This window comes from Chaetura pelagica, unplaced genomic scaffold (genome assembly GCF_000747805.2).
Source record: "Chaetura pelagica isolate M959 unplaced genomic scaffold, ChaPel_1.0 scaffold71, whole genome shotgun sequence".
Classification (NCBI taxonomy): domain Eukaryota; kingdom Metazoa; phylum Chordata; class Aves; order Apodiformes; family Apodidae; genus Chaetura; species Chaetura pelagica.
The window spans coordinates 4,806,561-4,833,360 of record NW_009952435.1 but is presented as its reverse complement, the minus strand read 5'-3'; the positions used below and the strand labels follow the sequence as shown (position 1 = coordinate 4,833,360).

The following is a 26,800-nucleotide window of genomic DNA, read 5'->3' as shown; positions in this document are numbered from 1 at the left end:
GAAATGCTTTTAATTCAAGTGAAAATCAGTGTGCTTTTGTGGGTAAAAGAGTATGTGTTGTATTGTTCTCATTTGATGTGGTATCACAGGAAGGTTTTGCAGGTTTGTGAGTATTATGTGTGAATAGATAAGATAAATGCAGGGAGAACAGTTGTCTTCCTTGACTTCTGACTTTGACACTGTGTCCCAAAACATCCTTGTGGATAAGCTCAGGAAGTGTGCGTTAGAGCAGTGGACAGTGAGATGGATTGAGAGCTGGCTAAACAATAGAGCCCAGAGGGTTGTGATCAATGGTGCAGTCTAGTTGGAGACCTGTGACTAGTGGTGCCCCAGGGGTCAATACTGGGCCCAGATTTATTAAGCATCTTCATCAATAACCTGGATGAGGGGATAGGGTGCATTCTCAGCAATATTACTGTTTATATGAAGCTGGGAGGATTGACTGATACACCTGAAGGCTGTGCAGCCATTCACCGAGACCTAGACAGACTGGACACCTGGGCAAAGATGAACCTCATGAGGTTCAACAAGAATAAGTGTGGAGTACTGCATCTGGGGAGAAAAAACACCATACACCAATATAGATTAGGGGTTAACCTGCTAGAAGGTGGTCCCATTGAGAAGGACCTTGGGGTCCTGGTGGACAACAGGTTATTCATGGGACAGCAATGTGCCCTTGTGGCCAAGAGAGCCAATAGTAGCTTGGCATGCATAAAAAACAATGTGGCCAGCAGGTCAAGGGAGGTTCTCCTCCTCTACTCTGCCCTGGTAAGACTACATCTGGAGTATTGTGTCCTAATTCTGGGCTCCTTAGTTCAAGAGGGTTAGGGGTATGCTGGAATGAGTCTCAGCAGAGGGCTACAAGGATGATTAAGGGATTGGAACATCTATCATGTGAGGAAAGACTAAGGGACCTGGGGCTGTTTAGTCTTGAGAAGACTAAGAGGGGACCTCATTAATGTCTATAAATATCTGAAGGGTGGGTGTCAAGAATGGGCCAGTCTCTTTTCAGTAGTGCCTTGTGGTAGGATGAGGGGAAGTGGACGCAAACTAGAACACAGGAAGTTCCACCTCCACATGAGGAAGAACTTCTTTACTGTGAGGGTGGTGGAGCACTGGAACAGGCTGCCCAGAGAGGTTGTGGAGTCTCCTTCTCTGTAGACTTTCAAAACCTGTCTGGAGGTAGTCCAGTGTGATCTGCCCTAGGTGTTCCTGTTGCAGCAGGGAGGTTGGACTTGAAGATCTTCAGAAGCCCCTTCCAACCCCTGTGATTCTATGATTCTATTACTAATGCATACAGGTCTACAAGAGAGTGTCTAAGGAGAAATTTTTAAGGGAGATTTTTTATTTAGCAAAAAAAATGAGCAGGTGAGTTGGTATTCTTAAAAGAGCCTGAAGGGCATTTTTAGAGTCTTCCAGTTTTTTATCTCAAGTGCTTTGTAATTTGACAGATGGGTTTCAAATATCAGAAAACAATAGGAAAATATTGAAAGGTAACTGAAAGGTAGCTATGATAAAAGAGAATGCATAAGCCATATAGTAGTCGATAGCCACTTTTTCAGGTGGTCTTTTTTGGTATATAAAAAAATAAAGAATTTTATACTTTTCAAGCTTTATTTTGGAAATAGGTTTCAGATGAAAATGGTGGTAAACTGTCTATTATTTAAATTTTGGACATTTTTCTTTTACTAATTAAAGATCATGGGTCATATGAATGCAAATCGGAGAGTAAAGACTATAATCTAATCAGTTTTTTTGCTCCCAGTAGTCCTAGTACTGGTTTAAAATGAAGAGTGAGTAGTATTCAGCACATGGAGTTTAGCAGTGTATATGTAACATGGAATTGTCTTAATCTATCGTTTTTATGTCATTCTGTTTTCCTGCAAGGGTCAATTTGCAGTTTTATACTATGGGCTATGACAATATACTTGACTTGGTTATGCCCAGCCATCTACCTTACAGGCAGTGCTACTGAGTATGAGAGACCGAATGTTGAATTAGCTCCCATGGAACTTAATCAGCAGTCCTCATTCAGAAGATTTCATATCACAAATAAATGGGTATATAAGAATCTGGTAGGTAAGACAGTCTTCTGATGTAGGCAGTGGAACAAGAGCACAGAGTTCTAATACTAATTACACCGTTAAAAACTGGCTACAATTTAGAAAGTTTACCCTCCTGTGCCAAGCATTGTAGGAATGGATATTACTATGTTGAATATCCTTCTTGCACCAAAATACCACATTGTCAACAAATCACAGTTTGGAACAATGCTTGACTGTCTTGCTTCAGGTGCTAAAATGCTTCAGGTGACTTTGAAGAAAATGTCAGCTTTGGAATTGAAGTGTTAATTCAGGAAAAAAATGCATGGAACCTTATTTTCTGAGAGAGCAGCACCTATTTAGCAACTTGTATTCAAAAGCTGTTAAGTCATGACCTGACAATGAAAAAGAGATGCATCAAAAGGGAATTTGTATTAATCTTCAAGGTTTCTGATGTTTAGTATGGTTTGTTTCTGTTGTGAAGGTTTTGGTGGCTGCTTTTTTTTTTTCTTCTTTCTTTTTTAAGGATAGCTTCTGAGGTATTTTGAGCTTAATAAATGCTATTAACAGCTCAGTGGTATCTGATCACAGCAACATTATTCAACTGAACTCATCTAAGGACAGCTTCAATTTCATCCTGGCATGCAGAGTGGTCCTGTGCCCTGACAGATTTTTGCAGCAGATGGAAGAGACAGGCTAAATTTGGCAGATATTTCCCCTGATAGTTCAGTAAATCTAGCTGCTTCCTTAATTCAGTCACTGAAGGTATGTTCAACATTTCCATAATTCTCAGAATCTTTCCAAGTGCTGTCTTGATACCTTCCTTCAGTAGCTGTTCATCTAAGTAAGTCAGATTTCCAAAAGAATGTGCATTTGTTCTTTCACAGTTGCCTCCCTGCTTTCACAATTCATTCCAGTATCGTGAAGGCCTCCTGATTGTTCCTTGTCTTTTTAATTTGTGATTATGATGTCTGCAAGATAGAAAACTATACATAAGCCTTCATTTATTGTAAACTTTTGGTTCTCTTAAAAGCTAGTGCTTTGAATTCAGAGAAATATGAAGTAAATGAAAGAATATCTGCATTGGTGTTAACTGGCATAACTTTCTGTATTTCTTTTGGATTGGTTTCAGATACACAGGAGTCAGCGCTGTAAAGACTGATAAACAAACCTTTAATCCAGGGGAGGAGATAGATTCCCATAGAGAGTTTGGTCACTGTCTGTTTATAGCTTTTCACAAATGCCAAGACATCATTGACAGGGAGCATTCTGCACACTCTGTGGTACAAATGAGACTTCCATTAGTAGAACATGTTTCCCTCTTTGGACACAGAGAGAGGATTGATCTCTCTCACACCAAGGAGGACTCAAAACAGCTTATTTCTGAAGCTTTGTGTAACTTTATTGTAATTACTAGTTTGGCAGACTTTCTTTGGTAGAGTTGCCCTAGGATTTTTAACTGTAGCGTAGGATTTTTATCAGGAAATTGATAGAACTCTGTGATTTGCAAACCATCGATTTTTTTTTAAATTATTTTTTTATTCAATCTCTGCCTTGCCTGTATTGAATTGTTGAAGTCTCGGAGCCCAAAGGCCTGCACTTACACTTTTGAGGTGTATGACATTTTCTGTAGATGCTCTTTACTATGAGCAATAAGGGAATCTTCATTCAGATTGTGAGTTACCTTGTCAATTACTGCAACTTTGTGTTGGGATAGGAAGTTCATAGAGATGACTCTTGACGTAGACAAAATAAGTAAACAGGCAGATATCTTAGCAATGCTATTTTTTTTTTCCTCAATCTGTCCATAGCTCCACAAGATATGGTAAGGAGAAATGATAGAGGCATAGCAGAGGAACTTATTCATTAATATTGAATATTGTCTGCATTGGCAATAACATGCATATGGAATTGTCTTTAGACTTGTGGATCTGTAGAGGAAGTGAGGTGCCACTTTTTTCATATGTAATTGTTATACTGCTTTTACTGCTATATAGTTCCCATATGCACTGACAGCTACCCCTAGCCCCAGTTCTGTTTCTGTAGGAAAGAGAAATTTGTTATCAGAGAGAAGTAAGTAGTAAGGAGAGAAAAAATCCATGACTGGTATTGGACTAGAAGGCATGGATAACAGAAAAGCAAATATTTACCTCTCAATTTATGTGTACCTCTAGGGCAATAATGTTTTGAGTCTAGCAGAACATGGGAGTTTTCAGCTTCTACATGAGAAGTCTTGCCCTTTCCAGGAACTGGAAACTGCTCCTAACTCTGTACGGTTTTATGGAGGTTATTTCAGTGCCTGTTCTGCAAAAAACAGATTTTTCTGGAAATGACATAGGTGCTTGAGTGAGTAGAAGAGAAACTGACTCCTGTACATAATTTCTTTATTGTAAGGTTACAACAGTTTTTTCCAAGAATGTAGGATATGGATGAAGTCAGACCATTCTGAGCCAAATTAGCTTCTTTGTATCCATAAAAAAAAATTGAAGCACTGTGTTTAAATAAGGATCGCATAGACATGACGATTGTCTTACATTCATTCTTTGGTCTGAATGGAAGCAGCTTTGATTTATGTTTTTGGTTTGCTGGGTTTTTTGGTTTCTTGTCACCTGATTGCAGCATCAGCTCTCTGAAAAATGTTAACTTGTTTGGTTTTGTAGAACTGTTCTTGCTATGCTTCAGTTTCATGTTAATTTGAAAGTGTTTTATTGTGTGCCATGGTAAGAATGAAAAATGTTTGGTGTTTCCCTATTCATTCACTATGTTAAGGACATATCAAAATTATTGCAAAAGGTGAACTGAGCAAAATGGCTTTTGACACAGAATTTGTCTTCTGATATTCTGTCAAAAACCCCACTGTAGCAAATTAATTTTCAAAATGGTTTGTGAGTGGGTTACAGTTTGCATATGTATGTGTTTACCAATTAAAACTCTTTGTTGCTTAAAACCCATAATTTCTATTTATAGTGTTCTAGATGATGCATATATAATCTGAACTAGAAATCATAATGTCTACCAAATAAGAACGAGCAAATACAGAGATGTTTCTGAAAACTTGGATTTGGTATCTGGAGTACCTTTGGCTTTTAGCTTGTTTTTTTCATGTGAAGAAGATTTTTTAAATTCACAACTGGACATTAAAAGAAAAAAAAATCAATCATACAATACTTGTTTAAGTTCAGCTTACTTCCTAATTTTTTGTATCTACACGATTTAGGTTAGACTCATAGTTTTCCTGCTCTATTTGCTGTCTCCTCAGTTTTCTCCCCATTTTTTTTCTGAATGATAGGAAGATACATTTTCCACAATTTTGGTGTGCATTCAGTTTTCAAGCAAACTAATTAGCTTTGTTCCTGGTTTAAGTAACTTAATGCTTCTACAGTTTGAAATATCAATTGTATACAATGTATATGTATAGATACATATGTGTTTTGTTGGCCCCCTCCACCCCCGGCTTTGTTTGTGCTTTTTTCACTTGTGTGCAAAGACTAGGAGGAGCACTTAGCACATTAAAAAACTTTTTTCCTTTTTAAAATAGTACAGTTCAGGAGAATATCTCTTAAAATATTCTCCTACTCTCACTGTAAACAGCTTGAGAACTGTTTTCGCCATAGTTTGCCTTTCTTTCTGTCTTGCTTTTTGCTTTGTAAAATGTGAATGAATGCTGTCAATGCAGACAATTGCATTAGTAATTTTAAGTCTTTTGTGTTTCAGAATACATGAAGATAAAAGAGATGTAGGGGACAGGACACTGTTGTGAATATTTTAGTTTAAACACATTTAAATCTCCCATACAAGAAACACATATAGAATGGGAAGATTTGAGACCTTCTACGTATTTAGAGCTTTGCTGTGACCATCCAATTTTCCCATTAGTGTTGGAAAGCAATCTTCCAAAGTGGGGGAGGCATATTTCTTCACTATTTAGGTTATGTCTTTTTTTTGTTTGAGAGAGAAGTTGTGACATTTCTGCTGTGTGTACTTGCAGTCTGCAGTCTCTTTTCTTAAGCTTGTGATTTGGTCCTTCGATGTTGGTTACAATAAATTGATGTCTTGTGGGTTTCTCTGCATGTGATCTCTGGATATGGACTGCCATTTTAGTTGTTTTTCTTTTTTTTACTTGGTGTGTCATTCTTGATTTCACACCTTTCTATCTCCATTTATAGACTGACCTTGCGTTCTCAGTTAATGCCAGCTGTCTAGTTTTAATGCTGCTACCTTCTCATCTTGCCATAAAATGTTTGCAGATACACACACATACATGTTTTCTCCTTGTCTTCAGGATCACTAAAACACCCCCTCCTGCATAGATGCACTTTTCTACTTATCTGAATATATCTGACCTCTCAGGACAGTTCACTATCATTGAGCTGTCACTAGGTTCAGACAATGCTTCATGCTTATAGATTATTTGACAGGGGAAGAAATTCCAACCCTGTGAAATCCTGTGAAAGTCTAGAATGTTGCTCTTGTAAAGCCATCTGACATTAATAGTTTCTTATTGGGAAAGTATGATAAAAATAATGTGATTTTCAATACTCTATAATAAAACTCTGAAGGAAAGTCCCGCTTTGGATTAGGTGAGGCTGATGTTCTGGCTTCCATAGTAGCATTTTTGGAAGCAATGAGCCATCATAGGCTCCAAATATATCAAGCCATGTTGCTTAATGTTTAAACTATGTTTCAGAGGTAGCTATCAAAGACACATACATGTACAGTACAAAATGTTATTATACTTTTCTTTCAAAAAAACCCCAAACTGGTCTGTAACTGAAAATATATATTTGGAAGGTAAGAGAAAAAGTACTGGAGATGGAGGGGAGCTGGGTACCTCAGGTATCAGCTAGTGCTTTCTAAATTTCTTGGCCATGAGACAAAACTTGCTGTGTCTTGACAGTATGGTCATGAACAAAAAACTGCAGTGCCTTAATAATAGAGTGAACATTGTGTATGTGAATTATAGGTTGCTTTTTCCTTCCCTTTCCCTTCATTTTTCTTGTCTTCAGTCAGTGACTTTTTTTTCTTTATACTGAATAATATAACTTCTGAATTTGGATGGAAGTTTTCTTAGAGGCCTCACTGGAACAGAGTGTTCCAGACTTCTTTGCCTATAAGAGCAAGCGATAAAATGTTCAAATGCCACTTTTCGTTTTACTTGAGCTTAATAGTAATTTAAAAACACGTCCCTGCAATCTATACCCTTTGCCTTGTCACCATCTTGCATTGTTCTTTTCATGCCACTCTGATATGGACTGGCCCAACGTAGGCAAAATGGTAATTTTGATAGCTATAAAGATCCTGTCTAGAAATTAAAAAAACTCTCATAATATTAGACATTGTAAAGATGTGGAGGTAGGCTTTTTGCTGAAGCATCACAAAATCCCAGGAGGAAACAAGAAAGAAATTCTAGGATAGTTAGTAGCACATATAAGTTGGGGTTTTTCTAATGTAATTTTAAGGCAAAACTGAGAGGAGAAAAACTTTTTTATTTTATGTTGCTAGAAAGAAGCTTGGATTTTCACTGTTGTTGCATAATAATGAGTTGGGGCCTACAAGAAAGCTGGGGAGGGACTTTTTATAAGGGCATGTAGCTACAGGACATGGTGTAATGGCTTTAAACTGGAAGAGGGGAGATTTAGGTTAGAAACAGGGAGGAAATTCTGTAGTGTGAGGGTGGTGAGGCACTGGCCCAGGTTCCCCAGAGAAGTTGTGGATGCCCCCTTCCTGAAAGTGTTCAAGGCCAGGTTGGATGGGGCTCTGAGTACTCTAATCTAGTGGGAAGCGTCCCTGCCCATGCAAGGGCATTTGAACTAGATGACATTTAAGGTCCCTTCCAACCCTAGTCATTCTGTGATTCTGTGATTATTCTGTTCTGTGTGCAATGGTTTACTTTCGGTGCAGCTAGTGCTGCACGACCAAACGTACTCTGGGCAAAAGTAAATGCATTGGATCCCAAGCAGTTAATCCATAGAAACTGTACGAAATTGTTCACAAGTATGAAATTAGAAGGATTCTTCTCAAGGACAGCTTTCCAATTACTAGCTATTTTTCAGGACTTCTGTTAAGCTATTGAAACAAAGAAAGTTCACCCAACAGTTTTAAGTACTGTTAAGTCGGTATTCTTTGTTCATGGTGCTGGACACACAGGGATGGCTCCTCCAAAAATGTGTGTGCCTTACAGGGTAAGATGAGAGATATATATACAGCTGATACTTAATTATGTGTAATATTTCTAAGAAACAGTTTATATATTCATTAGTTTCCTGATAAATAATTTACATAAGTGTCTGCCCATTATCGCATTTGTGTTAAGTCTCCTGGGGGTCATTTACTTCATCCTCGAGTCTTCCTCACAGGAACCTTTGGCTGAGTTCTGCCTCTTCTCCCATTTATCTCTGCTGACTCCCCAGTAGAGTTGGTTACAGCAGGGCATCCCTAGTTGCAGTTGAATGGCTTCTTCTTTTTCTTCAAGGACCCTTGTATTTCTTCTCTAAAACTACAGATAAGTTCACACAAAAGGCTTTTACAATTCACTAGCAGTAGGCCCAGATGAGAGATTTATACCCTACAAGCAGTTAATGATTTGAAGTCAGGGTTTGGTTAATGCTCTATTTCACTATTAACCTGAATTTGTATAAATATATGACAATCAGAAATAGGAAATGAGACATAATCCAGTGATCATAATCATGTTAGCACCCTCTCCCCTCAGGCTTTTGATAGCCTTCCTCACTGCTTCCTCTTCATATGCAGTCTATGTTTTGACTCTGTTGACATTCATAGAATCATAGAATCATGGAATTGTTTGGGTTGGAGGGGACCTTAAAGACCATCTAGATCTGATCAGGTTGCTCAGAGCCCCATCCAACCTGCCCTTGAACACTTCCAGGGATGGGGCTTCCACAGCTTCCCTGAGCAACCTGTTCCAGTGTCTCACCACCATCATAGTAAAGAATTTCCTCCTAATGTCAAATCTAAATCTCCCCTCTTCAAGTTTTAATCTGTTAACCCTTGCTCTCTAACTACAAGCCTTTGTAAAAGGTCCCTCCCCAGCTTTCTTACATGTCCCCTTCAGGGACTGGAAGGCCTCTATGAGGTAAGGGTCAGCAGAACTGCCACCTTGGACTTCTGATGGGCACTTGTTTCAGAGACTAGTCAACAGAGCCCCTTGTGAGGCCATCCTGAAGGACAAAGGAGTGCAGGAAGGCTGGACTTTATTCAAGAAGGAAGTCTTGAAAGGTGCAGGAGTAGGTTATCCCCCTATGCTGAAAGACAAGCCGGCAAGGAAGAAGACCAGCCTGGCTGAATAAAGATATCTGGCTGCTGTTCAGGGAAGAAAGGAGAATTTATGGCCTTCAGAAAAAGGGGCAGGTCACTCTGGAGGACTACAAGGATGTTGTGAGGCTGATCAGGGAGAGAATCAGAAGGGCCAAAGCCCAACTTGATGTCAATGGAGCTGCAGTTGTCAAAGACAACAAGAAATACTTCTATAAATATATTAAAGACAAACGGAGGACTAAGGAGAACCTCTGTCCCTTATTGGATGCAGCAGGAAACAGTGACCAGGGATGATGAGAAGGTTGAGGTACTTAATGCCTTTTTTGCCGCAGTCTTCGGTAGTAGGTCCAGTTGTGTGCTGAGTACCCAGTCCCCTGGACTGGAAGACAGGGACAGGGAGCAGAATCATGACCCTCTATTCCCAGAGATGGTTAGTGACCTGCTGCAGCACTTAGACATACACAAGTCTATGGGGCTGGATGGGATCCACCCAGGAGTACTGAGGGAATCACAGAATCACAGAATTTTAGGGGTTGGAAGGGACCTTGAAAGATCATCGAGTCCAACCCCCCTACCAAAGCAGGATCACCTAGAGTACCTCACACAGGAACTTGTCCAGGTGGGTTTTGAATGTCTCCAGTGAAGGAGACTCAACAACCTCTCTGGGCAGCCCATTCCAGTGCTCTGTCACTTGTCACAGTAAATAAGTTTTTTCTGATGTTTACGCAGAACCTCTTATGTTCCAGTTTGCACCCATTGCCCCTTGTCCTATCACTAGGCATCACTCATCATTGAAAAAAGCCTGGCTTTGTCCTCCAGACACTCGCCCTTATTTGTAAACACTGATGAGGTCACCCCTCAGTCTCCTCTTCTCCAAGATAAAGAGACCCAGCTCCCTCAGCCTTTCCTCATGAGGGAGATGTTCCACTCCCTTCATCATTTCTGTGGCTCTGTGCTGGACTCTTTCAAGCAGTTCCCTGTCCTTCTTGAACTGAGGGGCCCAGAACTGGACACAATATTCCAGATGCGGCCTCACCAAGGCAGAATACAGGAGGAGGAGAACCTCTCGTGACCTACTAACCACACCCTTTCTAATGCACCCCAGGATGCCATTGGCCTTCTTGGCCACAAGGGCACATTGCTGGCTCATGGTCATCCTCCTGTCCACGAGGACCCCCAGGTCCCTTTCACCTACACTGCTCTCCAGCAGGTCAGCCCCCAACCTGTACTGGTGCATGGGTTGTTCTTCCCCAGATGCAAGACTCTACACTTGCCCTTGTTGAATTTCATCAGAATTCTCCCCACTCAGCTCTCCAGCCTGTCTAGGTCTTGCTGAATGGCAGCACAGCCTTCTGGTGTGTCAGCCACTCCTCCCAGTTTAGTGTCATCAGCAAACTTGCTGAGGGCACAATCTGTTCCCTTATCCAGGTCATTGTTGAGTGTATTGAATAGTACTGGTCCCAGTACCGACCCCTGAGGGACTCCACTAGTCACAGACCTCCAACTAGATTTTCTTCCATTAACCACAATACTCTTGACTTCTTCCTTTCAACCAGTTCATGATCCACCTCACTACATGACCATCAAGACCACACTTCCTCAGTTTAGCTACAAGGATGCTGTGGGAGACGGTGTCAAATGCTTTACAGAAATCAAGATAAATCACACCTACCACTCTACCATCATCTATCCACCTAGTTACTTCCTCATAGAAGGCTGTAAGGTTGGTCAAACATGACTTCCCCTTGGTAAAACCATGACCATGACCCCCTCATCCTTGATATGCCTAGAGATAGTGCCAAGAACAAGTTGCTCCATCACCTTTCCAGGGATGGAGGTGAGTCTGGCTGGTCTATAGTTACCTGGGTCCTCCTTCTTGCCCTTCTTGTAGACTGGAGTGACATTTGCTATCCTCCAGTCCTCAGGCACCTCTCCTGTTGCCCACGACTTACCAAAGATAATGGAGAGCGGCCTAGCAATGACCTCTGCCAGCTCCCTCAGCACCTGTGGGTGTATTCCATCAGGACCCATTGATTCATGGATGTCCAGATTACTTAACTGATCCCTAACCCAATCCTCATCTACCAAAGCAAACTCCTGACAGAAGTGATCATTAATCCACTTTCTGTCGATTATCAGCAATCCTGGCTAACTGGGGTGGTCCTAGTTGACTGGAGATTGACAAATGTGACCTCATCTACAGAAAGGACTGGAAGGAGGATTCAAGAAGCTACAGGCCTGTCAGCCTGACTTCTTCGGTGTCAGGGAAGGTTATGGAGCAGACTATCTTGAGTGCCATTATGCAGGACATGCAGGACAACCAGGAGATCAGGCCCAGTCAGCATGGGTTCATGAAAGTCAGGTCCTGCTTGATGAAAAATATTTTTTAGGGAAAAATATTAGGAACATTTTTTTAGTGTTTTGTTTGTTTGTTTTTGTTTTTTCACTGAAAGAGTTGTGAGGCATTGCACCAGGCTACCCAATGAGGTGGTGGAGACACTGTCCCTAGAGGTGTTAAAAAAAATGGATAGACATGATGCTTCAGGAGATAGATTAGTTTTCATGGGGGTGTAGGGCTGATGGTTGAACTTGATGATCTTTAAGGTCTTTTCCAACCTTAATGATTCTATGATTCTGTGAGTTTAACCTGATCTCCTTCTTCTCCCCCCTGCCTCCTCTCTATCCCCTCTCCCCTCCTTTTTTTCTTTCCCCTCTTTTTTTCTTTCCTCTTCTTTCTTCTTCTTCTTTTTTTTCCCCCTTCCTTTCTTAACACTCATTAAAGGAAGTTTCTACAGTGCTATCCTACTGATGTAAATAAAAAAGTGATGTTCCTGGGATATGTTTTGTTTGACACCATAAATAGGCTGCATGGGTCTTCCTGTTCTGTTGCAGCTTTCTGTTGTTCACTGCAGTAAATTGAAACCATTCTGCTACTCATGGAATGCTTGTTGTGCTCTCTTGTAATTTCTTTCAATTTCTGTGTTTCAACAGGGGAAAGTCTTCCAGAACTATCACTTTTGAGCAGTTTAAGGAAGCTCTTCAAGAACTCTCCAAGAAGCGATTTAAAGACAAGAGTGATGAGGAAGCAGTTCAGGAAATATATAGACTAATTGAAGGAAAAGCCCCAATTATATCTGGAGTAACGGTATGTTCCTGATCTAATGAATGGATTGTCCTAGCTGTCCTTAGTTCTAACCCCTCTACTCTATGCTGGTAAGACCCCACCTGGAGTACTGTGTCCAATTTGGGAGTTCCCAACATAAGAAAGACATAGAACTCCTCGAGCATGTCCAGAGGAGAGACACAAAGATGATCAGAGGGCTGGAGCACCTCTCCTATGAAGATAGGCTGAGAGAATTGGGGTTGTTCAGCCTGGAGAAGAGGAGGCTCCGTAGTGACATTATAGCAATGTATCAATCAAAATCAGAAGGGGGCCTACAGGAAAGCTGGGGTAGGGCTTTTTGCATGGGTGTATAGCGAGAGGACAAGGGTCAATGGTTTGAAGCTTAAAGGGGGGAGATTCAGGTTGGACATTAGGAAGAAGTTCTTTCCTATGAGAGTGGTGAGAGGTTGCAACAGGTTTCCCAGGGAAGCTGTGGATGCCCCCTCCCTGGAGTTCTTCAAGACCGGGTTTGACGGGGACTTGAGCAACCTGATCTAGTGCGAGGTGTCCCTGCCCATGCAGAGGGGTTGGAACTAGATGATCTTTAAGGTTCCTTCCAACCCTATTAATTCTATTATTCTATCATTCTACTGAAGTTTTGTTATATTCACCTGATTCTTTTTTACAATCCACAAACCCAAACAGTGTGCCTCTTTGGGCCTGGAGGCATCTGTGCTGAGCTGAGTGTGAGCAAAGCTTATACAACAGCTGAGTATTGGACTGCTGTGTATTGTGTGGCACGGTTGTCATTGCTTCTGCTAGGAGTTATAATACCACCTAACAGCATGGTCAGTAAATTTCAAAGAGAGCTCTTATGTGTGGTTAGAGCATAGCAACGTTCATGAAGAATGGTGTATCCAAATAAAAAAGAGTAGAAGGGAATTAAATTTAGAACATTATTAAACAGTTCTAAAATGTTGTGTGGAATACCAAAAAGACTAAAGCACAGACATCTTAAAATACATATAATACACCACATTAATCCCAGAACACTGGAAATCTGGGAACAATTGTCATGTGTCATCTTTTTTTGTTTGTTTGTTCCAACTCTGTCAGAATGATAATATTTGGGTTTTTTTTCTTTTTTAAATGTTGGTATTAAGCTTAATTTACGAAAATGAAGTTATAAAGCCTAGTGTACGCAAGTTTGGTTGTTCTTTTGAAAGCTCAGGTTAGGCAAGCTTTTACCCTGTAGTGTAAGAGATACTGAAGTGTTTACCACCATTTTCAGTAGTCCTGTCTATTTAGTTCATCTGCATAAAATTTGTGATCCTCCTGAATTTTGGCTGTAGAGCTGTGAATGAAAATCTAATTGTAAATAATCTTTCCAGAAGCTGGTTCTATACAAATGAACAGTGGAAATGTCAAATGGAGAGATCTCTTTTGACTTGTATAACTTGTTACAATTTTTACAAGATTCTATTTTATTGCTCTTGTAGTCTCATTTGAAACAAGTGGTAGTTTTGATACTTTTTGTCCCTCACTCATTTTAGTGAGTTTGAGTAACTTGTTCATTTACCCAGGGACTCTCCCTTTGAATTGTGCATATTCTTCTAGGCCTCACTCCTGATTCCATTTTTGGTATTTCAACAGTCAGATATTATTCCATTTTAGAAGTTATCATACAAGTGCTGCAGAGGTATATAAATGTGCCAGCAGCAGCAGCAGAGGCATAGAGGGGGTGTATAAGCCAGCATTGTGAGCTTTGCCTGTACTCTTGTATGTGCAGTCCTGGGCAGAGTTGGAAAAGAAGTGAACACACAGTGGGAGAACAGGGAGATCACAGTATTCTCTCATGTTTGCTGACAAAGGAGCAGGAAGTAGAGCTTAAAGGGAGATAGATTGCAGGATAGGAGTGTGGGCAGAAAAAAATTCAAATTTTATGTTTTTTCTATAATGCTAGTTTGGTTCCCAGGTGGTAAAAATTACTCAAACACTTGGATATTAAAGGCATTAAAATAACTAAATACATAGCCACTCTTCCAGCAGCAGCCTGGGAATCCAGATATGAAATTGATCTACAAGCATTCTAATGCTTTGTTTTCTTTGGGAAGTCTATGTTCTGGACATTTTAAGTTGGATTGCTTTCTATATGGTTAGACATAGTTATATGAACCTTTTCTTGTATTATTCTAGGATAACTTAGTGATGCTGTGTGTGTATGTCGAGCTCTGCTGTAGGTCATGTAGATTTGGTTCAGATTTCAGTCAGAAAACTGTAGTGTGACTTCGACGCATTAATCAAAACATACTAGGGAGGGAGTTGAAAGCTTGATTACGTGAGGCTTCTGGATGACTATACTTAAGCAGCATTTGCAGATTATTGTGTCTTAACTTCTTATGTTTTCTGCTCTCTTTTTGGTGGGAGGGATGAGCAGAGCAATATGTATGTAAGAATGGCAGCCCAAGGAAACCACTGCTTCAACAGAATGGCTAGAAAATTTACTTCCAGGATTTTATTTATGTTGTGGTAGAAGATTTTTTTTGTTTTCTGCTTATTTTTTCTTCTCCTTTAGAATGTTGTAGAATTACAAAAATTCCTGCTTGTGGTTGATGTGGTTGAGAAGATTGAAACTGAGTGAAATTTTGGGCCGCTTTCTAATCTGCAACGGAAGGTGTATGGTTGGCTTGATCACACAGGAAGAAAAACACCAGGCAAGTGATAGGGGTTAATTAAGCCATAGCTTTATTAGCTCATTTGATAGTGATCTGACAATAGAATATACTGTGCAGGTCAATATATCTTTGACAGTTTACAATCAGACATGTAAACAATGTTTTAGTTGCCCTCACTCCTACAGAAAAGCTACAAGAACAAGACTGAGGTTCTTTCTTTTCCTGAACCAAAAGCTTTGTCCTGCAACTATGTTAATGCATTTCTACATGTCCTGTGGAACAGATATTTGCTTTGGTCATTGCTGGCTCTTAAAGAGAAACCAGTTGAACATCAGCGTGTATTCAGCAGGGTCCCTGACATAGAAATGTAGAATAGAAATTGTAAGGGACCCAGGATGATCCTATTCAACCTGCTGCTCAAAGGAGGGCTAACTTCAAAGCTAGATCAGGTTGTTTAGAGTCCAGTCCAGTCAAATTTGCTGTTGCGTGGGTTGCAGGGCAATACAGCAATGATAGCACTTTAAAAGCAGGGGATGGGTGCTCAGGGAGAGAGTGATGTTGCCATGATTGTGTTCTCATGGAAAGGACCTGATAGGGTAAGAGCAAGGAAGTCAGAGTGTAACCCACAGAGCACAGCAAGTGAGACATAGCAGTTGTTGTGGCTGGAGTGCGAAGCGGCTCAGAAATTCCACTCAAGACTATGTGGGTCCGCTTGAAGTCTGCACCATGGAGTCTCAATGTGCTGCAGGACATACTGTTCAGCACATGGACATCCCTTATGATGTAGTGGTAGTCTATAGGACTATCATTAGCACATCACAGGCCTTGGCTCCAGAGGGAGGAGCCCTCTATCCAGGTCCTGTGCTGCAGAGCGCTTCTGCCTCTCCCTGGAGATCAAGGCAGTGGTGGCTTCTCTTGTGGAAGGTGTGCAAGGCCCTAAGGTTCCATATTAAAGGTGAAGATTAAGAGACTGACATGTTTTGTGAAAAACCCAAGCTACATGAGGTGAGGAAGGAGCAACAACTAGAGACAAAGTCGAAAGAGACTCAAGATGGTGAAGGCTGGAAGCTTGTGACTTCTGGAAACAAGATGTCATAGACCTGTTCCAACTACAAATCTCCAGTTTCAAAATATATATAGTATTCTGGGCATTGGTGAGGATCAACAACACCTAGCAGAGTCAGGTAAGCCTAAACTTAATGTCCACACAAAAGGGAAAAAGTGAGCAATAGCGTCACCCAACACTACCTGACACCATGGAGGTAGGCAAGTTCTTTTAAGGATCCTTGGTAGAATGAGAACTGGCCATGTGTTTGTAGTTATACTTAGAGATTTATTATTATACAGCAATTATAATGATCAGCATTGCTTATTGTTACACAAAAGTTCTAGCAATTAGGATAGATTTCTTATTACCTAAAATTGCAGTTACCTATACTTTTCAGTCACTTGGACCCTCTGTAGATCAGAACAAATTTTTAATAATCAGTGTGCAATAGAATAATCACAATCTGGACTCTTGACTTTGTAATACTCAGTCCTCAGAGGAAGGTCATGGTGCTGTAGCCTACAGTGAGGTTGCCTCCCTCTTTCCTCTTCCATCACGTTGTGAGAGTCCCTTGTATCACACTAAGAAGCACAAAAACCTTAGCAGTCTGTCTGCTGTTGGAACAGCTTAAAACACCTTTTGGATAAGCTGATGTTTTTATACCTCTTAGTCTGGGGGTTTGGTCTATAAAATTTCCATAAGTTAGTGAATTCTGAAGAGACTGCCAGACAATCAGTATGCAAGAATTTTGGCTTTAGGAGACAGCAAGCTGCAGGGGATAATGTTTGCATAATTATTTTTATATCTTCCTGTCCATTGTGTCCTTCCTACATGTTGCCTTTGCTTTGACTTAAAGATGTTGCTTCCAGCATACATCAGGCCTTAGCATGAGTTGTGTGTTAGCCAAAATCTGAGCAAGCGTTGAGTGAACAGTCACAGGAGGCATACCTGACAACTGAGGGGCCATGGGTTTTGGCATCCAGAATATCTCATGTGCTGTTGTGCTTCACTGTTCCATAATAGCTGTCACCATACACTGACAACCAGGCTGTACCAGGTCTCAGGACCAGTGGATACCAGTCAGACAGTTACTGGAAGTTTGTCTTGTGGATGATTAATGCATGATTAAGGATGATGTCTCAGGAGTTTTGTTATTTGATAGGTGTGAGGACCTGGAATTGTTGCAGATGTACTGCCAAGAGATGTCCAGCCTTCTAACATGCACCTTCTTTCTCTTTTTCCTTGTGGATACCAGCAATACTACTATAGAGATAATCTGGTGCATATCAAGAGAGACTACAGAAGTCTGGGGGTGAGAGTGAAGGACATGGAAGTCTTGCCTTCTCAATCCTTACAGGGAAGAGGAAAGCTTGGGTAGAAATAGACTATGCCTACTTGTATGGCTTCTGTTGCAGACAGGGCTTTGCCTTTTGTGATCAGAGAAATGAGATGGAATAAATCTAAGTGGAGCAAGAATGTCTTTGCAAACTAGGCTTGCAAATCTACTGAGGAGAAATAAACTGGGTATAGAAGGTTACCAAAACTGATTAAAACCCAACTATTTTCTAGACTGTTAACCATCAATGTAGACTTTGCTTCTTGTTTTCCATGGATTGAAGTAGAAGTTGATTAAGGTAAAGGATGAGATATCCTTGGCTGCAGCAACCAGGTGTCACAGTTTGACTCAGGATCAGCAATTGAACCAGCAACAATAATGCTCTTGATCTCCTCCCCTCTCCCCCAGATAGGGAAAAGAGAGAGATAATGAAGGAGAGAGACTATCCGGATTGAATACTAAACTAGACAGGTTTAATTAAATGCTAATAAGAAGAAAATATATGTAGAATTATATACAAATGTGTTCAGGAATGTGCAAAACCCTATTACCTCCCTCCAACCCCAGCAACTCCCATGGCATCTCCTGAGCTGTGAGCAGTCCCAAAATGTCCCAGACTGCTGTTGGAGAGAGCAGCAGAGCAGACAGGACTTGAGAGGAGAGTTATGAGGGTCAGGAAGGCACGAGACAAGGGATCAATGGTGATGGATAGATGGGGTCCTCCCCAGGCCCTGGCCATGAATGGAAGAGAAGGGAAGAAGAAGGAAGGAAGCTGACTTTGGTGATCTCTGACCTTACATGGAGCTTACATAGATATATGGAATGGAATACTTCAGTGAGTTTTGCTGTCCATCCAGTCTGCTCCCTACTGGAGGGCTGCAGATACGACTCTCCTGTTCCCATAGAATCTGAGGCTGCAGATTCACTTAACAGAGCAAACTGACCTTCATGTCCCGGCAGTAACATAAACATTCCAGTGTTATCAGTCCACTAGCTGGAGAACTTGCTACTAGTTAAAAGAGAGCTGAACAAAAAAATCAGTAGAAGGAAAATTTGCTTCATCCTGGCTCAAACCAGGACATTCCACCCCTTGTTCCATACTATATATTATGTATAAGCTCTATATTCTACCAACTGTCAAATTAAGCATTCTCCCCCAAAATCAGATTACCTTGAAGTACATATTGTACTTTACCATCCTCCATCATCACACACCAGATATGTCCAGGTCCCTGAGGGAAAGCAGCACTCCAAACAGGTTCACCTTTAATCAAAGCAGGAGAAACCCAAACACTTTTCCCCAACCATTTCCTTTCACATACCTCAGGGACTCTTTATCCCCATCTGCAGTATGTAGAAGGTCTGATTGAGCAGGACCAGCACAGTTGATGGATCCCCTGGTGTTAACTAACCGGGTGGCCTTTGCGAAATTTTTGTCACAGTTTTTGAAAGTTCCACCACTCCTTGCCTTCAGGGTAGCTTTTAACAGACCATTTTACCTTTCATTCCTCCCTGTGGCTTGTGCATGGTACAGAATATGGTATGTCCACTCAATACTATGTTCTTTAGCCCAGTCAGTCACAAGACTGTTTTTGAAATGAGTCCCATTATCTGACTAAGTTATTTCTGGAGTATCATGTCTCCACAAGATTTGCTTCTTCAGGCTCAGGTTGGTGTTCCAAGCTGTGGCATAATGCACAGGATATGTTTCCAGCCATCCTGTACTTTTTTCCACCATTGTAAGTGCATAGCACTTACCCTGGCCCGTCTGAGGCAGTGTGATATAGTGTCATGGTTTGGGCCCAAAACAACAACAAAGAAACAGTCACATGGCTGCTCACTTAACTCCCCCGAACACACACACTCTGGGCCAACTAGAGGCTCATAGGTCGAGACAAAGGACAAGGAGGGTTCTTCACCAGTTAAGATCCCAGGCAAAACAGACTCAACTTGGGGAAAAAATAATAATTTAATTTCACACTAATCACACACACCCAGGACACAGACACACACAGAGCAGGGCTTGCAGATGTTACCCCACCCCTCCCTTCTTCCCGGGCCCAAATCCCTTTGTTTCTGGTTTCTCTCCCTCCCTCCCCCCAGCAGCACAGGGGGACAGGGGATGGGGTTTAGAGTCAGTTCACAGGCTGGTGGGTCCTGCTGCTCCTTCTTTCTGAGGAAGAAGGATTCCTTACAGTCCTGCCCTGCTTCCGCATGGGTCCCTCCCATGGGAGAGAATCCTCCACGAACCTCTCCTTCCTGAGTCCTTCCCACGAAGTCCGGAGCTGCTCCAGTGTGGGCTTTTGGAATGCACTGTGTGCATTTTCCATGCAGCTTTTTTTCTGTGATTTTAATTTACCTTTCCTCCGAAAGCTGATGCTACTTTCTCCCTGCACATACACATACCAACTTTCAGTTAATACATATGAAAGCCAAAGATCTGAACCATTGTCCCAAGTTGTCTGCTAAGTAAGTGTGATTTTTCAATTTTTGAGGTATGTCAAAAGGCTGCTAAACCATAGAACTATTTTCTTTTATTATTTTAAACGTTTGCCGTATTGCTGTTGCACTGGGAACACACTTGGCTCTAGCAAATGAAGAATGAGTTATAAAAGAATGTTTCCATGTTAATCCTTCATAAATCTTCACCAGAGGAGGCAACAGTGTTATGAAAGGGACACCAGGAGGAAGCAGTGGATGTGAAATATGTAGATGAATGACTGGTAAATTCCAAATTGAGAAAGTACCAAGATAAATTTGTGGATGCAAAGAAACAAATCCTAAAAACCCCACTCAGTTGAAAATCTTACCCAAGGTAAAATCTATTTATAAAATTTCTAGTAAGCTAGTTCTTATTTACATGTATGTATTTTCTAATAAATTTCATTCACTCCCACTCTCACAGTCAAGCACTAAGATGTGTGCCAAATTGGCCATATTTTGTCATATGCATTGCATTCCTTCTGTGTGGGTGACACAGGATGCTCACATCATTGTTTCTCCTGGGTCCTTTTTGATTGACAACTAACTAGTTTTTGGATAAATGTTTAATGACCTTTAAGGGTCAACAGTTGCTATAAACATGTCTGTTACTTCAGGATCTTAGTTCATCTTCTGTAAATTGTAGGCCAAGCTGTTGCTCATCCTCTGTTTTCTGTGTTGGTTTGAAATGTGTCACTGTTTACACAGTAACTAATGGGAAAAGCAAAGGTTCATGTGGTATGCAGAAATCTTATTACTATCATCTTGTTCTTAGGATGCTTTTTTTTTTTTCTGGTAAGTCATCCATGTGGTGATTTTATCATAGCGCACGTTGTGTTAATATAAACAACATATTCCTCAAGTTTACTACTAGGAATTATGTCCTGGGAGTAATTTCCTGGGAACATTCTTCATTATTGACACAGGTTATTATTTTAATCCTTGCTTTATTATTTTGTTTTGCATGTTATAATATACATACATTTCTTTTCATATTGCACTCATACAAGTCTCAGTTACAATTATGTTACTGTACCAAATATTTTTATTGTAATTTGGATATTGAGGCAAATCTCATACTGATCATGGCACAGCTTTGAAACAGAGGAGCAGAAGCTCTAGTCCTTTTTACAAATAATGATTAAACTTGCCATTACAAATTCTCAGAATAGCAGTCAGTCCTGAGAATTAATTTGGTAAAGGAAAAGGTAGTCAACTAAGTTTTCTGTGACTTTTCATATGAGAATGCAGAGTGTGTGCATCTTTAGAGAAAACTGGTTTTCCATAAAGTAGTGGTAATGAAATACAAGGAAGGTAAACATGTGTTAAGTTTAATGAACTTTATGCTGAATATTGCCCCTGTCTTGCATTTGTATTATTTCCATGTTTACAGTACAAACAGCTTTTGTCACTAGTAACATCCTGTGGCTTTTAGCAAGTGTTGTGTAAGTACACATAGAGCAAGGTTCAGTCATATAATCATATAATAATCATTCTTGCAGCTTCTGGTCTTAGGTACAATGAAAGATATTTTGGCTAGTATTGTGGTGTAGCTTTGTCCTTGCTGACTTACATGGGGAGAGTCACGGACAGAATCTTCATTTTCTTAATAAGTCTGTTAAAAACACACAAGTGTGCTAGTTGTTTAAAAAATGCCTTTAGTAAGAAGCATGATATGTTATTTCAGAGAAGAATGATCTAGTAATAACTTAGGCAAGCACAAGAAACTTCCTGACATCTATTCTGTCCTACAGTTAGCCTTTATTAGTGTGCTCCTGCAGCTGTTACAACCTATGGGAGTTTAAAAATGCTAATTAGATGTGGAGGTCATGTATTTATAAGAATTAGATAAGACACCTGTATTACCCATTACTATAAATGCTTCATGGTTCAAAATGGTGGTTGGTGAAGATTGATTAGTCATGCAGTGTGACAGTTTGTCTTCAATTGGTGTCTAGGTTCTTACTCCTGAATACTGCATAACAGGAAACACTAGGCCATATATGCATAATAGGGAATGCTACATCATATATGCTTATTCTGATGGGTTTGTGCCAGAATTTTTGTTCAAGGTACAAGCCCCCATGTTTCCTTTCACTTACCAAGCAAAATAGCAATTCACAAGTAAGACTTAAAATAACATGGAATTCCTGTGCCCAGGATGAAGCTAACAGGTTGTGCACTCTTACAGAAGTGTGTGTCGGTTTTCCTCAAGCTGTGAGAGCCATTTCCAGTGGCCAGACAATCCTTTGGTTCTGTTGTGTGACTCTGTGTATAACCTGCTTAATTTACTAATAGCCTGAGGAACAGAAAGGATAAATTCTCGTCTGGGCCAGGAGTTTTTACTTTATAAACACGCTTTTGATGTTTTAGCTTATATGTTTTTATTGCATTTTCATTTTATCTGGCTCAGCTGCTAACACTATTACTGATCACTGGGTGTATTTTTTAACTAGCTCTACTGTGAATACAGGTTTTCTAGTTATAGGGTGCTAGCACGCAAATGTGGACAAGAAAACTGTGTGAATTAAGACACATTACTTCTTCTTAAGCATGGTCTTAATGTCTGGGTTTTGGTATAGAAAAATAACCACTTCTGCAAATAGTACTCTATGACTGCAAGGCCAAAGTCCCTAAAGGTCATTCAGCAATGCTCTTTTGACAAATGGATACTCCAGTGGTAGTTTTCTTTTAGACAGCAACAGAACTCACACCTGTACAACACCCTGCACCTCAGAGTCATAGGTGAAGGTATCACCGCAGAGCAGTGTGCGTGTCACATGTTGAGTGTGGTTGAACAGTTAAAAGCAGAATTTTACAACCTGACATTCTCATGAAGTAGTTATGGATGCAGAAAAATTCCCTCAAAACAGCTTTTATTTTAATGGTGTGGAGGACATGCAGCTTCCGTGGTGTATAAGTTACAGCATTCATTCCCAGCCTAACCGAAACCATGTATCATGTTCTTCTTGGTAGAGACTGAAGCATCTTTTCCAAGCCTCATGTTTCAATTTTCAGCATTAAAAGGGATTTGACATATGTCATCCTATGGAAGAACTGTGTGTTACTTTGAAAACCTGTTTATTAGGTCTAGTTAATGGGCATTTATTTGGGCTGAGGATGGGTAGAGGAGGAATGACGTATTTGATGAAAGGTAAGATTCTTCACTAAAATGAAGGCCATGTCACTTATGTCTCTAAAATGCACCCTAACAGGGTGGCACACATAAGAAAGATGCTCAAATGTTATCAAGTCTTTGTTTATCTTATCTCCATTTCCACTACTATGCAAACGTATTTTGTGTTTTCCCTTTTCATTCAGTGCCCTGTCTCTTGATTTTAAAATGTAAACTTAAGGATAAAAGCAACGGCTTCCAGTCCAAGCACACAGGTTAACATGCTCCTGTATTGGTCTGTGAAATATTTTTCTTTCCATTTGCCTAGTCAAATTTTCTATGTCTCAACAGCAATATTTTTATTTTTTAAGTAGCCTGATATGACTCAATGGAAGCAATGGAGAGGAGAGTCTTTACTCAGTGCTATTTCATAGACTGCTAATTTGGTAACATTGAAAATAACTTTAGGTCATTCTAGTTTGTTACTTCTCTTACGAATCCTAGAGTTTAGAATATACTTGTGTCTTGAAGCAATGAATTCTAGCTTTATTGGTTTACTTTTTCTGTATTGGTGTAGTCAGGCTTTTAGGCTTGGATGTTGATGTAATGGATTTTGACCACAGCTGTTCCCTAGGACTTCTTAATATTTTTAATGAGTAGAACTTTATTATTAATCTTCTGATTAATAATACTACATATTGAAAATATCTTCCAAATTTTTTTTCATAACGTGCAAATATTTTTTTATTGGCTATATGATTACTGTCATTGTATGTAATGCCAAGAAACAAACTTTTTTTGTATCCTTTTGGTGGAACTGAGTGAATAGTTATGTTGTCTCTAGCAAAGATTTAAATGTTGGTAGCATGTACCAAATGACTGTATTAAGAATAATTTATTTATGATTTTTTGTTTGTTTCTTTTCTTTTTTCAATAGAAAGCCATTTCATCTCCAACTGTATCACGTCTTACAGATACATCAAAATTCACAGGTTCTCACAAAGAGAGATTTGATCCCAGTGGGAAAGGAAAAGGCAAAGCTGGCCGAGAAGATCTGGTGGATGCTTCAGGATACGTATCTGGCTATAAGCATGCAGGCACATATGATCATAAAGTACAAGGAAGCAAGTAAGGCTGAGGGCTTACAACACAGAGGGAGCAAAAGAGGGGAAAGAGAACATATTTGTAAGAATGCTGTAGATGAATCCCACATGTTTTGGTTATTGTGAGTGCTAAGACTGGAACTGGAACCGATTTCAACATCTGCTGAGCTACTTGCAGCACAACACCACTTCATTACATTCCTCATGTGTATATTGGCAACAATAAATATATCAGTACAAAAAAAATACATAATTTTGCTGAGCTTTAGATAAAAAAAACCCAACAAATAAATAAAAAACCCAACCAGAACCCAGAAAGTCAAGAGCAGAGATATACCACACTTCATTAATTCAAGGAAGACATCTCAAACGTTCCTAAATATCAGTTTGCCCTGAGGATGTCAACTAGAACCTCTTGAAAAGAGGATCTTTCATAGACATCTTTCTGAAGAATATACCATTATTTATGCAGTTTGATTTGACTACTGTTTTGTTGGGGGTTTTATAGATGTCTTAGATCTGACACTTTATTTAAAACACTCAACAATATACTACTGGGGAGTAAGTGGTTGTAATATACAAGGTGCTAGTCTGTAAATGTCATACACCACTCATGAAAAACAGAATTTTTACTTTTTTTTTTTTTTTTTTTTTAAAGGCGATATAGGTTCTAAAGTATTTTATGTCAACAGTGAGGTGGAAACTAGCCCTTACTTTCCTCCTGACTGTACTTCATGCTACATTACTATGTACTGTAGCATGGTTCTGACTGGCTGGATTTGGATGGAGTTATTGTACTAACCTGAGAGGTGAGGAACAAGAACTTACTAAGAAGTGTACTCGAGCTTTTTGCAGTGTATTTTCAAGTTTACACTGCTTCACATTTGAAGTGAAGGGGACATTAAGCTAATAATACTTTAAAATATTGAATATAACTAAACACTGCCAATTGAATTGCTATTGAGTGAATGTTATTATGCACATACGTGGGCACATATTCCCTTTAAGGTGTAACATATGTAAGGAAAGTTTGTAGCCCCTTGGAATAAGGGCATTTACCGTTTACATCAATGTAATTTGGTGCAATTTGCCCACAAAAAAAATACTATTATAACTGAGCTACATTTTATGTAAGATTTGTTTGAAGCTAAGGGATTTGATTCTTTGTTCACTGTTGCTGCCTAACTTGAGAGTACTAGTATTGAAGGGAATGGCTTTCCACTGCTATAAAAGAAGAACCAATTCCACAGGCTTAAGATACAGTCAACTTGATGTGACCTCCCTTGGGCCCAAAATGCCAAAACAACTTAATAGGAATAAAAATAACTAATTTTTTTATATTGGTTAAAGAAAGACATAGAAGGCTTGGTCCAATTTTCTGCAAGAGCTGAACTGGTACCCTAATGTATCACTCTGCTTCTGTAAAATTATGAAAGATAGGATTCTCAGTATTCAAAAATCACAGCTAGTGGTTCTGCTTCTTTCAAAAAGACGTCATGCACAGATTTTCATTTTCGACTCTGAATAAGGGTTAATTAATTTTATTGCTATACCCTAACCCATATCAGCATGCCGCTCAGAAAACATAAAATATAGTAGACAGTGTGTGCTGTCCTGTGCCATGCAGGTCAACAGTTTGTATTTGGCCAATGTTCAGAAACAGAGTGCTTGATTTCAGCCCATAAACTGTTAATGTTTTTTTTTCTTTGACATTGAATGGTAACCTGCCTTGTAACTTTGCTGCCAATGACTCTGAGCCCATACATGGCCTGAAACCAAAACAACAGCAGCAAACAAGGGCAAGGACTTCCTTGTGGACTTGGAGATTTTTTCTTTGTTTGTAACTTTTGGGGGGTTTTGTTTTGAGGAGGGAGGAAGTTTGCCAAAACTTAGCACTTTTTCTTGTAAAGATTTAAATGGTTTTTTCCATGGTTGGCTCTTGGTTACCTGGGAGTATTTTTGGTTTATGTAAGGGTGCTCAGAATGAGAAGTATGCAGCTTTGTGAAGCCTTTTCAAGAGTTACCCATTTTTCTTGACAAAAAACTCTGCACAGAATGAAGGGTTATCCATTCCTGCCTTGCCCTGGTGACCTGTCACACCCAGAGGCAGAAAATAATGTACTGTGATACAAACAATGGCTTCGTTGTTCCAGCATGGTAGTGAGCTGTCTAAATGTAGAGAACCTTCTTCTACATCACTGATGCCTGTGCACCTGAATAGGGAAAAAGCCTCTAACCCTTGGTAAATCCTTCAGCTAAGTTGCATGCAAAACCATTATCCCTGTTCTTTAAGACTTGATTTATAACTCACTGATAACTGAAAAGAGCTGGACACGGCCCAGATGAAGGGTGAAGTCCAGTCTACTGCAGAGCCTTTTCAGCATATTGTTGATCTGGCTTTTTGTTGCTAGCTAGCTGTCTTGTCTGGCACATCAGGTGATAATTAACCTGTGGTGCAAAAATGACAGGCTTTCTGAGGTACCCAAATACTGAGTGTCAGTAATGCCAGACTGTTGCTACACAGGAGTGATTGGTTAGAAATGTTTTATGGTATGACTAGATTTTATGTTGCTAGCTCACAGTGTGAGAGAGACCAGCATGCAAAGAATTGAGAATGTG

General features: G+C 40.0%; 1 protein-coding gene across 1 annotated transcript in view; it reads left to right on the top strand.

Annotated features, from left to right (window-relative positions):
* The window catches only part of TPPP (tubulin polymerization promoting protein), a 36,465-nt gene extending 12,008 nt beyond the window's left edge, over positions 1-24,457 (top strand). The window contains exons 2-3 of the mRNA XM_010008357.1: positions 12,312-12,465; positions 24,016-24,457. Of these exons, the coding sequence (XP_010006659.1) occupies positions 12,312-12,465; positions 24,016-24,210 (349 nt within the window). The 3' untranslated portion in view covers positions 24,211-24,457. The remainder of the gene's footprint in view (positions 1-12,311; positions 12,466-24,015) is intronic.
* Positions 24,458-26,800: the final 2,343 nt, after the last annotated feature.